The 19,557-nt window shown below is 34.1% G+C and overlaps 1 protein-coding gene across 3 annotated transcripts in view; it reads left to right on the top strand.

Annotated features, from left to right (window-relative positions):
- The window catches only part of LOC111043710 (serine/threonine-protein kinase meng-po), a 50,157-nt gene that overhangs the window by 21,181 nt on the left and 9,419 nt on the right, over positions 1-19,557 (top strand). For all 3 annotated transcript variants that reach the window (XM_039428072.1, XM_039428073.1, XM_039428074.1), the window contains 3 exons: positions 6,829-7,158; positions 13,341-13,555; positions 16,797-17,107. In XM_039428072.1, the coding sequence (XP_039284006.1) occupies positions 6,829-7,158; positions 13,341-13,555; positions 16,797-17,107 (856 nt within the window). The remainder of the gene's footprint in view (positions 1-6,828; positions 7,159-13,340; positions 13,556-16,796; positions 17,108-19,557) is intronic.

The raw sequence follows: 19,557 nt of genomic DNA, 5'->3' as shown, positions 1-19,557 counted from the left end.
CATTATTTATGATTACATTGTAATGATAAACCATCCTGTTAGGAATCCTATATGTGTTTCTCAATCGATAAAAAACTGATATTCCATTAAGAGAGAATAATTAATTATTCGATTTAGTTCAATGATCACTTTGGAATTGCGAAAGTCAAGTAATGGAGTAAGTTAAACAAATAATATAGGCTACCCCATATAGAGCACCGTGTAACAGGAGTAAAATATTTTCTTAATATAAATTTACAGTTGAAACACGAATAATGCCAATTACTCCCATGTGATATGACTAAATATTTGATTACAAAGGAAATACAACTCTAAAGCTGAGTTTACACCAAAGTTATTAAGGAGATGTTGATATAACTTAAACTTTATAGATTCTATTAGATTGAACATAACTTATCGTACATATGATAGACATATGTGTTTGCCAAGTTCCGTTCAATCTAATAGAATCTATAAATATTAAGTTATTAACATTTTGTTAATAACTTTGGTGTAAACGCAGCTTTATCAACTGATTTCTGTAACTTATATCTACTCATCTGGCTGAGTTTGACTGATTGTCTTGGGGTGATACTTGAATGAAAGTGGAATGAGAGATATCTTTGTTGAATTTGAAATATTTGGAGAGAATACTGTTGGAAATCTATTGAGGGGAGATCAGTATAATTAAGGTGTGAGAGCAAGCAATCAATTCAATGAAACAACCACAATGACTCATGAACGGTTCAAATATGAGAGATTGTCAAAGTATATTTGAAAGAAGTCAGGAGCTATTTGTAGAGTTTTTTTAGAATCAAGATCAATGACTACTTGAAATATTTATGACTGATTATTGTAACATAGTTTAAATTATCTTAAATTGTATTCATGCTCATAAGGATGGACTCTGGTATTGCAAATAGAAACTGTTCGAGAAAAGATCCCATAATTTTTTCATTCAATCACACAAACTATGTTATAAAGTCTGTGTCATATCTAGAAAATATAAAAAATACCCATAGAAGTGAAAAATAATTTCCAATAAGGAAACATTAACTCTATACAGTCAATACATTGACTCTCTGTCAAATGAAACCTTGAAAATTTAATAAATGTGACAACCGATCATGCTTTAGAGCAAACCCTCATTCGATCATCCAAAACTGAGTGATTGGAATAACTAGTTCTTCAAAGGCTTTCCTAAAATGGCTGCTACTACATAAATAAATCTTCCATCAAAGATATTCTGTTCAAGTATGTTGACATCATTATGGATATCACTGGAGACTGTGAAGAAAGTCATCTAATGAAGTAAAACTAGAATAATGAGAGATGAGAATGATTTCCAGAAGCATAATCTTCTCAAGAGAACATAACATTTTTCTTCAAGACTCTGATGGACAACAGAATCTGCATAATGTTATCAATGGTCTGGAAGCAAGTGAAGAAGTGTATGATTCGGTCTCCAACGATTTTTATCTGAACATAGTTGTGGCAAATTGTAAAAGTGTATTCTCACCTATAAAAAGAAACAGAGTTCTTTCATTCTCCACGATGCAATCAAACAAAAATCCTAGTCTTAGTTAATTCTAGAACAAAAAGATCTGATCTCTGTATTTTTACTGTTTAGGTAGCTGTTTAAAGATAATTCAGCATTGAAGTTTTAGTGCAGCATGCATTTCTACAATAACCGCAATCTCTGTCAACATCTGATGGATATTTGAAAAAAAACTCTTAATCTCACTTGGCCTATGAAATTGTAAGTGAAACTAGTTGTGGATTTGACTAAATCCCTAAATATCGTTGACAAATTCGCATAATGATGACATGGCTCTCCTGAATTCAACTCCTACTTCACTTTTCAAAACTTCAATACGCTGCAAGATTATGGAAACTTTGTGATGAGAAGAGTTATGAAAATTCTCAATAAAGATGGAGTGATACAGGTGGACATAGCTTTTCATGTCTATGGTCTAAAATCAAACAAAGGTAGTGAACATATTAGAAGCAGCAGAGTAAAAGAATCACTCCAATAATATGCTCTCCAAACCATCGAGACTTGATTTCTAAATCTGTGGCAGAGATTTATCAATGTGACATGCAAGAATCTATAAAGGAATTATCCATACGTTAGCTACGTGCAGGAATACATACATTCATTCATTTGTGGATAAAATTACAAATCATATAAATATGTTTGGGAAAGAATAGCAGGCATGGCCCAAAACTATTCGAATCCCAAATTTTGATACTGAATAACTTGTTACCATTTCAAAACAGTCTGAACGGGAATACCATAATGGATGAATCAATCAAAAGTTAGTGAAATATTATTATAATAATACTGTTAGAAATAATATGAATAAATATTTAAATTTTCATTTCATTTTGATTTGACACATATCTATTATTATATTGGATATAATTCCTCAAAAGTCCACGACAAACTGAAGATTCACGAAAGATTAACATTTTCATACTAAACATAATCATTTCCACCATGAAGAACTAAGAAATTCCACAAATATTTCTTGGAAACTAACTGACCACTATATCAAGTAAGCGTGGCCAGTGTGCAATTAATAATATAATTTAGCCTGCAGCGCATCACAATAAGTTAATTTGAAATAAAAACAATAGAACATAAACATATATAAATATTAACTTTATTCTATCCTAATATATTTCTTGAAACCCAAGTTTCGTTTATTTCAAACAGTCATTTCTTAGTTTCCTTGCAGAATGAGATGAAGTTTGTAATTTTGACCATAATTAGTATATTTACCCCCCCCCCCCGCAAGCTGTCGACCACCCTGGGATGTGACGACATCGAGTTTCATATAGTCTACACTAAAGACCCCCTAACAATAATCCGAAGTCAAATTCTCTGCCTCTCTCATGTATGCTCAATGTAAGCCAGCACCTGGACTAAGTGAATTTTCACTCAATTTTGTGAGTTCATCCAGCACAATATTCAGGTTGCCATAATTATTATATGTAATTTCGTCGAGTTTTACATTTACATCCACAAAATCTTCTACTGCAAATTCAACACTTCGAAGACGTTTTAACCTCACTTTACAGCTTTTGCAATGCCACATAGAAAGATTGCCTAATTCCGTAATCTTTCCTAAATCTTCCGATGAAATGTTCACGCATGACGTATGAAACCAGCTTTCACAAAATACATCACACATGATTGCATCGTCGTTATTTTTTATGATATTTTTACAGAGCCCGCAAAAAGTCTTACTACCTTCAACCGCTATCTTCGTTGGAAATGGTCCAAAAAGTAGGTTATGTTCCATACACTTGAATTCAGGTCCAATATTCAGTCCAAATATTTGGAAACAGGAAAGTTCTAATTTAGATTGTTGGCGAACCAAATTGAATAACAAAATAACACTCACTGATCACTTAAAACTGTGAAATAATGATTAACTTTGAATATTATGATATACCATGTCATGTCAACAAATCAGATTATTTTGATCGAGTCTATGAAAATTTCTAGATTTCTCGCGAGATACAGATTGATTATTACGGTCTGATTGATTACACAGCTGATCTTCCACATAGGCACACGCATCCTCTGTTATTGACAGATGACGAAATTATCATCTGTTTTTCCAAGGATCAATAATTATCCTTTTCATGTCCTTCAGCGAGTTTTCCCAAGGAGGAGACCTAGTGCAATCGAATTTTTATATAATAAACCTACTATGTTACAAATTTCATGAACATTGTAAATAACCAAATATGAAAATAAATACAGAAATTGCTCGCTCAATATTATAATAGGATATGGCACATTGCTCAGGTGTTGATGTCTGTACCAACGTGATGGTACACACTAAGGTGGTTGTAGGAAGTGGGGGAACTAACTAATTCAGCTGTCATTACAGTTTGTCATAACAGTGAAAACCATAGAGCATTAGAGCATATATTACTTAAAGTCTTTGCCAGTCTCAAATTTATTTGTGAAGGTTGACTTGGAGGTATGCCAACCTCTTCTGTGAATCGTCTTTCTTTGTCAGTTGCGGCATGGGATTTTCAAGTTGGCTAGTAATAACATGGACTTGCTACTAAAAAATTGAAGCATGATTATAATTTTTTTAAACACACTTTATTATAATAGCGGTCAGACAATAATAATAATATACTCTTCTCTCTACTTGGACTGGTACCAATTCTCGTTACTTAAGATCATTTTTAGAGATTCACAAAAATTACGATTGAATAGCATACACGGTACATTTTTTAGATTCAATAGACAAGCTTACAGTATGTTGAATCTATAATAAATTAATACACAAATATATGTTGTCAAATACTTTTTATTGTTACATATTTAAAACATATTAATCAGTCACATCATCCATTATAATAATATGATGTACTGTAATAATAAAAAGTGATTGACAACATCTAATTGTTTATTCATTATTGAAAAGTACCACAACATCAATCACAACACAACTTAAACCTTTAAATACACCTACAAATTGATACACTAATATAACACTGGGGTGTGGTACACCCCAACTTATTTCTCATCAAGATTCCCGTAAATTTCGAAAATCCTCTCTACAGATATTTTCTTTGTTATATTTCAATTGCCTCTGATTCATTTTTGTGACGAAAAAATTCTTGTATAAGATTTTATTTGGATTTCATCTGATCATTGCACTTTTATCCGATAAAATGTAATAATAGGTAGGTAGTTTTGGAGAATATATTTTTTTTAATTTTTGTAATATCATTGTTCACCTACATTTTCTGAAAGTCAAGAATGAGTACTTTCATCTACTACTTATGCAAAAGAGATAGGATTATATGTTTTTCTTATTATACCTAACTAAAAGTTCATATTTCTCGATGAAAACTATTGGAAAACGCATGCATATTCATATATTTGCATACAGGAACTGATGAAATATGAAAAACCATACAAATATAGTTTTGCAAATCCATACATTCCATTACTTTTAAAGCTATGAGAAATTGAGTAGAAGTCAAATCTGGATTGTCCTGTGAATTGTGAGTAATTTTATCAGGTGATGCACTGAAACATAGGTTACTAACAAATATTCTGCAAAAACTAAGAAAAAGTAAATTTCTAAAGAAAAATAAAATAAACAAAAATTCAACACTTGGTGAATAGTACGCTGAACTTGGAAAATTGCATAGGCCTACGTTAATATAACACTGGGGTGTATCCAGTGAGTATATCCAGTGAGTATGGGTATACCACACCTCAGAGCCGACAAGAAAAATGCAAATTGAATTTACATCGTTGTGGAAGCAATACCGTATTTTGTTTCAAAGGAACTCAAATGAAAATGTCTGGGGTGTGGTACCCCCCAGTGTTATATTAGGTCGATGAATGTTCAAATAAATTTACCACCTACGGTATCGGCCAATAAATGTACTTATTGTGTAGCCTACAGCATTGTATTATTGCTATCCTATAAAATTAAGCGAGCAATTTCTGTATTTATATATCTGGTTATTTTTATATCTGGTTATTTATGTTTTACGGATCTCGAAAACGGCTCTAACGATTTTCACGAAATTTGGAACATAGTAGGTTTATAATATAAAGATTCGATTGCACTAGGTCTTATTCTTTGGAAAACTCGCTGAACGACATTAAAAGGATAATTCATCCTTGGAAAACAGCTGATAATTCCGTCGTCTCTCGATAACAGAATATGCGTGTGCCTGTGTGGGAGAGAGACAGAATTATTTCCAGCTGTGTAATCATAATCAATCAGCGAGAAATTTTATCTAGCTAGACAATTTCATCAATATGATCAACATAATCTGATTTGTTGACATGACATGATAATCCTCCTAAACTAGAGTACCTACGGTATATCATAATTTTCAAAGTTGATCATTATTCGACAAATTCCGAGTGATTAGTGAGTGTTATTTTTTATTCAATTTAGTTTGTATATAATCTAAATTATAAATTTCTTGTTTTTGAATGTTTGAACAGGAAATTGAACCTGAATTCAAGTGTATGGAACATAACCTACTTTCTGGACTATTATTATAGTGTATAAATCAAAATTCGGGAAATAAACAGTTTTGGGCTGTGCCTGTTAGTACTTCCCCAATCATTTTGAGGACTTGTGTTCAGTTCATCAAAAGTCAATAAATAAATAACGATTAAAGTTGGATTTTCATATAAGATTATTGGATTATCATATTTAGCTGAGTAGATAACAGTAAGTTGAATTTGTAAATGCTAAATCCAGAGTTTGAGGCCAGTATGCTCAATATCAGTTTGAACTAAGATTAATTAATCCAGAATCAAATCAAACTATGGTCACATTTATTATAATATGTTTCAATTGAGTGAACTGATGATTCAAACTATATAATTATAATTATGGTTCAACTGCTGAGCATAGTTAATAAAAGCCTACGAGCTTTATTATTGTTTTTGAGCTGAGGTTAATGAGGTTTAATATGATCAGAGTTACTGGAAGTTGAACTATGAAATACATTTTTTTTTCAATGATGGAGATGTGTCAGTTTCAATGATTTCAATTTGTTGTTGTCATGATTTTATCATTATTCACTGATGATTTCAATGATTGTTTATAGATGAATGAGCTGTTCTGTTACAAGCGATTCAAATAATTAATCGGTTGATTAATAATATTATACAGTAATACACAATACTCCCTTAGCCTAAAATGATACGGTACGGGCGTATTACTCTAAACGGTATACTCTCTTGAAAACTGGTTAACACAACTTATTAATTTGCAATCTATCTTCCATCATATTTCCAAGAATTATTGTTCTGATTCTCAACATTTTTTTAATGTACAGGTGAATCTGGCTGAAGAGTTCGACATTCTTCAAATAGTGGGTGAAGGATGGTTCGGGAAGATCCTATTGGTGGAACACAAACAGTCAGACTCGGAGATGGTGTTGAAAGCTCTTCCAAAGCCATACATTTCAATCAAAGACTTTTACAGAGAGTACCACTATGGTTTGCATCTATCAGCGCACAGGAATATAGTGACTACTTATGATGTTGCATTCGAGACTGCTGGCTTTTATGTGTTTAGTCAGGAATATGCTCCCTTGGGAGATCTCACGTCCAATGTGTCGGACATTGGAATTGGAGAGTTGCACACCAAGCGTGTCGCAAAACAGGTGTGTTGAATTGAATATTTATTTAGTTACTGTACCAACAATAACTGCTCAATATCAATTCAGCATTAAATATTCGTAGAAACTTGCTGAATATATTATTGAGCTTCTTTGCACCATTTACAGAGAATTTCAGCAAACATGACTAGTCGTTGAATATTTAGAATTATTTCTCGAAGAATAACTTTGTCATTAGAAATACCTACTAAACCAGGCTATAATCGAAGAACTAGCCTATGGTTAAACTTCCGTGTGGTGCAGAAAACAAATACTGTTATTTTCTTAGAATAATTTCATGACCATTCTTATCACAAATAGTTTTATTTACGGTATAGAGTTTGATTGTCATACACCACTGTATTCTTCAAAAATATGTTTTTCATTAGAATTCCACAACCACTTGCCTACTAGGAATTCATCAAGTAGGGTAAACTAGCCCACGTTGGGACACCAAAATTCAAACAGCTATAACTTGGACAAAAATAAAAAAAATCTCCATTTTTTAATTTTAGATTGATTGTCATTGCTCACACTTTCATCCTTAAGGAAGGAAACTGTATAGATTTTTTTATTGCAAAAAAAGTTTTTGGGGAGTGTCCCAACCTGGGCTCAAGATCGGTCCACGATGGGACATCCCTTGCCAGGAACATTGAATTGAAAATCAGAAATTCATTATTTTTGTTAATTCCTTTAAAATATATTTGAATTTTCATTTAATTATAAAATAATAATAGTATAAATACATTTTTGGAAAATTTGAAAATCTCGAAGTGTGTTTGAATTGATGGCTCTGAAGCTACATTACAGGCTATAATCATGATATCATAATTATTTATTTCATTGACATGTAGCAAACTTCAAGTAAAATAAGATTCAGAAGCAATGCTCATCATTATAATAGGAGCATATCATATGATTAAAGTGTCCCAATGTGGGCTGTCCCATGGTGGGCAGATATGGTCATGGCTTTGTTTTAGACAGAATAACTGGATTAAAAATAAGAGTACAAGAATGTTCTATATGTCAAAATATTCATAAAATGATACAGAAGGCATATTAGCTGTGAAACTTTCCTTGAATGGTGGATTTTTAGAGTGAAAATTAAAATTCCTCCTCAAAAAAAAAAAACATTGAGGTTAATTTTTTTTTAAATTCTTATGTGGGCCTTAAACAGAAAAACAAAAACCGTGTTCAAACAATTGATTTTGAAATTCAAGTATACCTTTAATCGCTTGAACTGTAATGGCTGGGACACACAACACATAACCGCCCGCGCCGCAGTACGGCCGAGTGTTGGATATACTACGGCAAGTGAGAAAACAAATGCTTTCAAACGTGTAGGGCCACATAGTACCGCGTCAGCTACGTCACAGTGTTTGTTGTACCATCACCAACTAGTTAAGTTTACTTTTTGATGGTGACGGTACAGGCTCGTTTAACATAGAGAGTGAAAAACTTATTGAAGAGATATTGAAGAGAGTTTTTCTGTTTTGTAAGATCAAAGTGATAGGAAATATGGTTGAAGTTAAACCAAAAGTAAATGTAGAACCAAATAAGTTAAGCCAAAGGTATAATAGACATAATATAATAAATAATAAAAAACAACAAAAATGATAAACAAAGGAACCCATGACTGTGTCTTAAATTTTTAATTTAAAACTGATCACATTTAGATACATAAGGCAGAAGATAACATTTTTATTGCTTGTATATATATTTGTGATACATGACTGATGATGGTATTGTTATGCCCCGAAATATATACCAGCACTATATATTTATAAATATTCTCATCTTCTGTACCTACAGGTAATTAGATGATTGACTGGAACTTTATTGTGTTTCCATTGTGAATGAATGTCACACTGTGACAGTAATGCTTTAACTTATTGTTTTGCAACTTATTTGGTAAAATCTAAAGCTCTTGATTCTTGACTATAGTGAGGTTCAAGGTATAATGACAGTGGAGGAAGATAGGAGAACAGCGTTGCCGATTCTCTGCCTTGCCAATGCATTCTGTAGCTGATTCTGGTATATCTGATGTAATATAAACTAAACTCGAATTTTAAAAACACTCATGGAGTGAAAATGCAATTACATTGGTATTGACGATCGTTTCGACCTGTTGTCGGTCATCATCAGCCTGTAGGGATTTACTGTAATGCCAAGGTTACCGTACTTGTGGTAAAAGGGATAGAGGTGGTTGTGGGGGTTGGTGGATGCGTTAGTAGGGTGGTAATTTTGAATTGTGGACTTTTTTGACAAAGAGTGTGTGTAAGGAGAAATTTATTTAATCATTTAGGAGACTGTTGGGGAACTGTTTTGTGTGGTTGTAAATTTTGTATTGTTCAAATACATTGAGCTTTTCACTTCTTTGTGTGATGAGGAGAATTTCAAGATTGGTGGCTATATTTATGTCAGTGTTTGTGTGGTTTGTTGATATAATATGGTAAGCAAAGTTTGAGTGGCTATGTGGTTTATTTATAGCTCTGATGTGCTCTTTGTATCTTGTTTGAAAGCCACATCCAGTCAGTCCAATGTACAGTTTATTGTGTAAGCTAGAGGAGAGGAACCTCCACCAAATATGTAACAACAAGGGAAGAATAACTATATGTAATAGTTTTGGTGGTTGTAATGATAAATCAAAGGTGAAGAATTTACTATATAATTTAATGAAACGTTATCTTTATATTTGCATTTATGATTTTTATTATAACAATTAAGATTACTGTTTCAAGGAAATAATTATTTGAGATGATGTGAGTGTATTATATAATGAAACAAGATTTCTGATTAGAATAAACTATAATAAGGGCAAGGGTACTTGCTTTGCTGCAATGCCTTCAATTTTCATGGCAATGGAATTAAAAAGAATCTCAACAAAAGAAATCACCTACCTTTTTTAGATGGCTTCCCGCTTGGCATTCACTGATATTTCGCGACGTTAAATTAATATTTAAAAATCAAATTAACTGGAATAATGAATCGGGTTCAGAACCTGTCTCATTTAATAATACAATTCTTATTAGACTGCCCGAACTCTGACAGAAAAACAATAATTATTATAAAACAAACAAGTCTATCCTCTTCACCAGATCAGCCGGACTTACTGTCAGTCCTATCAAACGAGCTCTCCCCCAAGAAGATAAATTCGGGGTACAAATACACTATCAGTCAATGCCAAACATGAAAGCCATCTCGAGTACATAATAATATTTTTCTATCTATCGCACGAGCGCACGTAGAAAAATCTGGTGTGGTGCACTCACACAACTTTCCTTGCCGCCGTTATGAAAATTGATCACCTGATGCTAGTGTTCTCGCGCATCTCAGTCTACTATTCAAAGATATGAGACAGCTGGTGATAGGTCAATAACGCTGGATACACACGAGGTCTGCTATCTCTTCGTAGTGAATGATTTAATAGAACCAACAGTTGCTAACAGTTTGCAATTTAATAATCACATTTTCTCGAATTTCAAGCTTATTTTCTATTTTAGGTGGAAATGTTACTGAACATCAATTGCAGAGATTTTCATACTAAATCTTTTCCACTCGAATTCTTTTGTTCAAATTGTATATGAAGCCTGATAATTGGGAATCTAAAATCAAACTTTGCATAGATGGGGCGGAGCTCCTGAAATTTTTACAGATATGGGACGTGTGGCAGTTGATAGAGCTTATCAATAACTATTGACTGCAGCTCGGAACAGAGATGTTGAGTCAATGTTGAACCACTCTCTCAGGTTCTTTAACCAGGATATATGTTTTCCTTCTTCCAGCCCGGCGTCTTCCTTCAATCTTGCCCTCCATTATCAACTGCAGGAAACTGTACTTATCATTGCGCATCACATGTCCAAAATAATGAAGCTTCTGACTCTTAATACAGTAAAGAACCTCCACTTTAGTCCCAATTCGTTCTAATACCTCAGAATTCCTTACCCTTTCTGTCCATGAAATACGAAGAATGCGCCGATACAACCACAGTTCAAACGCCTGCAGCTTTGCCTCCAATGCTTTCGTTAATGTCCATCCCTCATGCCCATACAACAACACTGGAATGATGTAGCACTTCAACAAACGAATTCTAGTCTTGAGAGCAAGGTTCCGATTGCATAATACCCCTCTCATTCTGAAAAATGCTGCCCTTGCCTGCTCAATCCTACTTCTTACTTCCTGGTCGAAACTCCATTTCTCATTAACACAACATCCAAGATATTTGAAGCTTTGTACACGTTCCACCAACTTACCAGCAATTCTCACTGTTGCCTCGACACGTTCTCTGCTAACAACCATGAACTTTGTTTTGCGTACATTCATACACAATCCATACTTATTGCTGGTTGTATTCACATGGTTCAACAGCAGTTGGAGATCATCTGCACTTCCAGCCAACAACACTGTGTCATCCGCATACCTAAGATTATTCACAACTTCACCGTTGATCACAACTTCATTGATGATCGCCAATCTCCGTCGCGGAGCCGGTTAATGAAAATCGTTGAAGCTGTTTCCGAGAAAATCGCGAAAAACCCTGTTTTTGACAACATTTTCTCCATTTTAGCCGCCATCTTGAATTGCATTTGATCGAAATTGTTCATGTCGGATATCCCTATATTGTAAGGACCTTAAGTTCCAAATTTCAAGTCATTCCGTTAACTGGGAGATGAGATATCGTGTACACAGACGCACATACACTCATACACACACACACACACACACACACACACACACACACACACACACACACACACACACACACACACACACACACACACACACACACACACATACAGACCAATACCCGAAAACCACTTTTTCGGACTCAGAGGACATTGAAACGTATAGATATTTAGAAATTGGGGTACCTTAATTTTTTTTCGGTAATAGGGCAAGGAAAGTGAAAACTACAGTCAACTATTATCACGTAACAAACAATCTTTCTGTCAATCACAGATGACTATTCAATGAATTTAAATTTATAACTAAAATCCTGATCAATATGAAATGAATATATTATTATATATATGTCCCATATGACCAGGTGACAATTGCAATCATTAGATTTCAATTTGTAGATGCCTGGTTCTTCAAATCTCTGTTTGTTTGGTGATGTTGTAAATATTTTCTCAGTAAATTGGTTGTTTTAAAGGCAATTTTGTATTTGAGTTTTTTGAAAGATGATGTTATTTTTTGTGATTTTTTTGTTGTAGTATGTGATTGTGATTAATTTTTGGTCATTTTCCAAATTATTTTTCGTTGATGATTTTGTTTTTATTTTGTGGAGTATTTACAATCACACAAAACAGTTTCCCTACAGTCTCCTAAAAATAGTCCACAATTCAAAATTACCGCCCCACTAATCCCCACCACCACCTATTAAACCACTTTCATCCCTTACCACACATAACCTTTACATTAAATTCCTACAGTCTTATGATGACCGACAACAGTTGGAATGATCGTTACTACCAATGTAATTGCATTTTCACTCCATAAGTGTTTTTAAAATTCAAGTTCAATCTTAATAGTGAAAAAGTTTGGATATTGAACAGAGTAATATCATAGAGAAACGATAACGTGAGTAGATATCCCATGGTATAGGGCGTTTATGTCGCAACTTTTACTGTTATCCCTAACCGATAGTTCACGTAGTTCTTTCCTATGCAGCTGTGTGACGCTGGTAGTCTCTCAAATTGTGCCGTTCAAACACTATCACCCCAACAAAACAGTAAAAATTGACAATAATCGACAGTAATCGGCTTGAGATAACAGTAAAAGTTGCGACATAAATTCTCTCTATCATGGGATATCTACTTATGCTATCGTTTCTCTATGGTAATATTAACTGTTCATTCTTGTTTAAAATAATCAATTACATTTTATTTGTCAAGAAAATATATATATATTTCAATGATTGGATAATAAATTTTCATTATTGATTTTTTGTTAATTGATTATATTTCTTTATTGTAAGAAAACGAATTTGCAACATTGCGAAGCTAGGAAAGGATAGTGCTATCTGTTTTGTCGAATGATAGACGAGGGTAGAAACACCAACGCTAATCAGATTCAATTGTCATTATAACATGAACCTCACTGTTGATGGATGGCTTTAGATTATAGTTCAATGAATGATTCAGTAATGTTCAATTGCATTGAAAAACATTGCGATTCTTATTCAGCTAGCAGCTGCGTTGGAGCACCTGCATGCCAGGGAGCTGGTGCACCGAGACGTCAAACTGGACAACATTCTAGTCTTCCGGTCGGACTTTTCTCGCATCAAGTTGTGCGACTTCGGAGAGACGCGCCGCATCGGGACGGCAGTGCGTCGGCGGAACGAGTGGCTGCCTTATGCGCCGCCCGATGTCCTTCTCATCAACAACGACGATACATACAAGTCAGTACAACTTGAACACTATATCGCCATAGTTCAAGTATAATTCATTTTAAAAGAGGATCGACAAATTTCCAATTAAAAGAGAATACAATTATTTATGCAAACATTATGCACTATACCAGTTAGAACGGTGATTGATCAGTTCTTGGTTTAAACTCGGAAAATTACACATTTTAATAAATGCGGCCATATCTTCATGTGAGCCTATAGATCAACGTTGAGCGTGGATGGTGTATACAGAGTGGGTGAAAAGTTCGAGAGCGGCTTAATATCTCATACCGTACACAAAAGTTATTTGACAGTGGCAGTGGCGGATCTACGGGGGGGGCTTTCGGGCTCAAGCCCCCCCCAAAACGCCTAAATTTTTTTTGTAAGAATGTAAATTTTATACAAATATAATTAGAAAAAGTATATAATATAAAAAATAAAAGTTCCAACTGTGTCCCCATCATTATTTATTCATCTCCAGGCAGTAGAACTATTTCGAAATATTAAATGTACGATGTACTTAAAAATAAATCCTTTTCATATTTTTAATCTGTCTTTTATTAACTTTAATGTATTTCATTATTAAATAAATAAACAAAACATCCTGAAAACTTTTACTGTGAAACACACGTTTTTACTCCATAAAACTTCAACAATTAACTTCATTAAATGTAAGCCCTTTCACAAAATTTTCCCCTGTTCAGCCCCCCCCCCCAAAATAAAATTCTAGATCCGCCACTGGACAGTGGGTGTGATTGGGGATCCTACTCAAATTGAAAAAACTACTTCATTATTACTTTAAAAATCTGGTCCACCATCTTGGATCCGTCATTTTGGATGCAACTTTATTTTTTTAAATAGCAAGGTGGTCATGCGATATAATGATTCCAATACGGAGTTCTACTATTCAAAGCAGAAAGTAGAGAAGAAAGTATGAGAACGGCTTAGTATCTCATAAACAATGTTATTCCAAGGTGGGTGTGATTGAGGATCCTACTCAAATTGAAAATACTAGGCTTCACTATGACTTTGAAAATCTGGTCCGTCATATTGGATCTGTTATTTTGAATGCTACTTTATTTTTTTCAAATGAGAAGGTAGTCATGCAATACATGAATTCAATATGGAATTTCAAGAAAAATGAATGGCGAAAATCGCACATCGATATCTCGAACCATTTAGAAGATATTCACATTATTAATCAATACCACTCATGTATTGCATTTCTGATTTGCATGGTATTCATTAATAATATGAATATCTTCAAAACGATTTGATCGATATGCGGTTTTTGCCATTCATTTTTCTTGAAATTCCGTATCAAAATCATGTATCATATGACCACCTTCCTATTTAAAAAAATAAAGTTGCATTCAAAATGGCGGACCAGATTTTTAAAGTCAAATTGAAGTAGTATTTTAAATTAAGGTATAAGATCCCAATCACACAAACCTTGAAATCACACCCACCATCAAATTAACTTTGTGTTTGAGATATTAAGCCATTCTCAGACTTTTCACCAACTCTGTATAACCTTAAGAGATAGAAATGCACAGGAATAAAGAGAAAGTGATATTAGGATAGATTTATTGATATATTGATGTGAATTATCTAAGTTCTGTAATGTTATGTCTTGCAGAACCATATGCTTTCAATTTTAAATTATCCACCCATGATATTTGAACATTTATATCAACTATTGAAATCTGAAATCAATCAATACCAAATTGAAACCAAATAATATATTAATTGAGATTAGAATAAATGATATATTACGGTACGGTAAATGATTAGAATAAATTATATATACTATGAATATCAATACAAATTTATTTACAATGTTCACATTTACAATTTATAGCCTTTTTACAGTTTTTCTAACAAATGTATATTTTTTAATCTGTAATTTTCTAATCTGTTTTTACTATGTTAAGGTGCATTTTGGTATATGCGTAAATTTCCGCAGTCGATGACGGCAAGCATTGTTGACATTCATATTGTCCAAATTTCAAGTGTGCTAAAACAGCTATCAATCAAATAACTTTTCATTATTTGTGTTTATTATTCAAGAATTAAAACATTTTTAATAATATAAACATAAATGTCATTTAAAAGTATAAACTCAACCTCCCTCATTAATGCATAATTGAACTTAATATTAATTTATGTTATTTAGACAAATTGAATTCTTCCCAATCTGAGATCCCAGCTTAAAGCTGCGTTTTCGTTGGTGCGTGAATGCCATCGTTGACCACGACAGGGAGAGAATCTCAGATTGAGTAAATTTTCAATTTGTCTACATAACCTAAAAGATTATGTTCAATTATGTTTTAATGGGGCAGGTTGAGCCTATACTTTCAAATTGCAATATGTTTATGTTATTGGAAATGTTTAATTCTTTAATAATAGAAACAAATAATGAAAAGTTATTTGATCAGCTGTTTTAGCACACTTGAAATTTGGACAATATGAATGTCAACAATGCTTGCCGTTGTCGACTGCAGAAATTTATGCACAAACGAAAATGCACCTTTAGAAAGAAAAAGCTGAATGAGTTGTTCAATTTTTCTTCTGATAATGTCATTATTCTTGAGTTCTGGTTGTCGGTTTTGAACTTATTGTTAAAGTTTTGTTAAACTTTGATAATTTTGATTTTGTTACTAAAAACGTTCCAGTTCCAAATCAAAAGCACAGTTATAGTTTATCACATGAAAGACTCTAGTTTCTTCTGCGAAACTCTTGAATATGTTGAAATATGAGATGTGTATCTGAATAAGACATTTCAAACTCACAACTTCCACTATGAAACATTATTGCTGCTAGTTGACTGTAATTATAAAAGCAGGAGATTGTTTTGATCTTGTTTATTGTTGAAAGGCAGAATAAGGTTTATGAATTTAACAAGAATTGTTTGATCAATCTAATAAAGGAATCTAGAATACAAAAGGTACGGTAGTGTTTACGTGCATATTGATCTGAAATTCAATGGAATATTTAATGCAGTATTCCTGTTACAAATTCTATAGTTACTGTATTGAAGGGACTTGAGATGTTGTCAAAAAATCCACTTTATTTTAATAAAAATAGGTATTTCACAGGAACCTGCTTTCATGTGTGCTTTTATTGAAATAAAGTGGATTTCTTGACAACATCTCAAGTCTCTTCAATTATGGAAAAGTTCCACAACATCAATGTTCACTCTACTTTCCATAGTTATATATAGAAATGTGTTGTGTTGGTAACGGTGTTTCAGAGCGGAGACGTCGCACGACGTGTGGCAGTTTGCGATAGTGATGTTCGTGTGCCTGACGGGCTGCCTGCCGTGGCAGAAGGCGGCCTGGGACGATCCCCGCTACGCGCGCTACGTCTACTGGCACTCGAGCAACATGCCCGTCCTCATGCACGTGCGCGTGCCAAAGCTCTTCAAGCTGCTGTCATCGCGCTGCCATCGCTGGATGCGCAAGTTCCTCGAGCCGAGGCCTGACAAGCGGCTCACCTCCTTTACCGACCTCTCCAAATATCTAGACGATCGCTGGCTCAAAGCTTCACTTGATCGACAAAACGGTTAGCTATGAAATTCTCTGTCATTATTGGTTGAATGGGAAGAGTTGATGTCACAATAGATTCAAGATTCTTTATTTGCCAGAAAATTTTACAAAATGTATGAGCTCGTCGTATAACATGAAAATGTGTAGTCTGCATGATGCGTAACACAAAATACAAAATTCAACATAAAAGAACACAACACTAGAGAAGAGTTTTTCTTCTCACGTTGAGTTCTAAATGCTATTTGTCCGTAGGGAATGGAATAATCGAGACTCTTGGGGCTGGTTTCCGACCTCGGGATTTAGCTAAGTTCTAGACTTTAAATAGCTGGTGTAATGTAGACGATTATTTGACATGAATTTTCACAATCCGAGAGCATCCATTGTTTAAGAATTAAAAGAGCCAACGACGGTGAAAATTCATGACAAGTAAAATTGGACTGAAAAATGTATGCCTCTTGGCAGTCGGTTACGAGGACGGGACCTGGAACTATCTACAGCTGATAATCGGGCTCGGCTCCACCCCTCTGTTAAGAGGCACCAACACAAGAAAATACATAAAATCAAGAAAATATGCCATTCAGAAAGGCATTGTTTATCTAAAAAAATTCAATGGGCATCATTTAACTTGGAGTTGTTGGGGATGTCAATGTGTGTGGCAGATTGTGAATGATATTTCAAATTGAGATTGGGTATGGGATATTATTTATTATGATAATAATGCTCTTATATATAATGACTAGCCGTCAGGCTCGCTTCGCTCGCCATATCCGTCTAGCCAGGGGGCTCCGCCCCCTGGACCCCCGACTGGATCGTCCAAGAATGAGATCAGCAGGCTCGCTTCGCTCGCCTGCATTTTTTTCATTTTTATCATATTATATTAGGACAATCCAGTCGGGGGTCCAGACTAAACGTCTGGCTAAACAGATATGGCGAGCGAAGCGAGCCTGACGGCTAGTAATATAATATTCCCAGGATTGAAGTAGCAGTGCCCAATCAATTTTTCCGCGATAAATGCATTTAAATCTTCAACTTGGTGCCAACCTAACAAAATCAACTCAACTTAATGCCAACCTGACAAAATTATTAATTTAGTTGCCAGTTAACAACTGTTTCGAAGAGGTACTCTATCTAGATTATAGTTCTATAGTAACATATGATATGGAAGTTTCAATTCTAATTAAGAGATTGGGAGAAGAAGAATATACATGCTAAAAGACGAACTTTAAACCCTTAAAAACAACCCTTAGAGTTGAAATATTGCCAAAAGATTTCTTAGTGCGCCTCTAAAGGGCCAACTGAACATACCTACCAAATTTGAACATTTTTGGTCTGGTAGATTTTTAGTTATGCGAGTGAGTGAGTGAGTGAGTGAGTGAGTGAGTGAGTGAGTCAGTCAGTCAGTGAGTGAGTGCCATTTCGCTTTTATATATATAGATAAAAGACGAACTTTAAACCCTTAAAAACAACCCTTAGAGTTGAAATATTGCCAAAAGATTTCTTAGTGCGCCTCTAAAGGGCCAACTGAACATACCTACCAAATTTGAACATTTTTGGTCTGGTAGATTTTTAGTTATGCGAGTGAGTGAGTGAGTGAGTGAGTGAGTGAGTGAGTGAGTGAGTTGGAAACTTGTAATTATCAAGCCAGCTGATTACAGTGAATATCTATTGCTTTGGCTGCGACTCTGCTGTTTGGCTGTTCGGTATCAATATTGTTGTTATTGATGGATGTCATCTCGGGCTCAGTAATGATTATGACACTATTATTTTGCTTGACTGAACTGAAGGTTCGCTCTCACTTATCTTTCGATTTGATAGCTGCATGCTTGATTATATACGGTATTTATAGTTTTCCTTAGATTATATTATTCTATAGTTTTCGCGTACCTACAGCGATATTTTCTTTTCTTTCTCGTAAAAATCATTGATTTTGAATGACTGTCATCAGTTTGTTTGTTTTTATTTTATTATTATTTTTTTAATGATATTTTGTATGAATGTGAGTGTGTTGAGCTGCTCGATTGTTGCAATACTATGACTAAATATGTAATTGTAGAGAATCATTTCGAATACTTTGGCAAAACAGTTCAATATACAAATAGGACGATAATTATTGACAAGATTTCTATTACCAGACTTGAAGATTGGAACAATTCTAGATACTTCCTCTTATCAGGGGAAATATTTGATTCAAGGGAGAGGTTAAAAAGGAATTTTGAAGGTTCAGCAAGTATGTTGGAGCAGCCCTTAATAATGAATGCTGGTACCCCATCAGGGCCCCCAGATCCCGATGGACTCAGTTTATTAATTGCATTTAGTACATCTTCAAGACTAACAGAGGGGTAATGCAAATTATCAGTAGCTGTATCATCAATTTCAATGCCTGCAGAATCAGCATCTCTGTAAACTGATGAAAAGAAATCAGCAAATCCATTGGGCATGTTCGGAATAGAATAAGTGACTTTCAGC

Source organism: Nilaparvata lugens, chromosome 5, assembly GCF_014356525.2.
Source record: "Nilaparvata lugens isolate BPH chromosome 5, ASM1435652v1, whole genome shotgun sequence".
Classification (NCBI taxonomy): Eukaryota; Metazoa; Arthropoda; class Insecta; order Hemiptera; family Delphacidae; genus Nilaparvata; species Nilaparvata lugens.
This window is presented reverse-complemented; position numbering and strand designations above follow the sequence as displayed.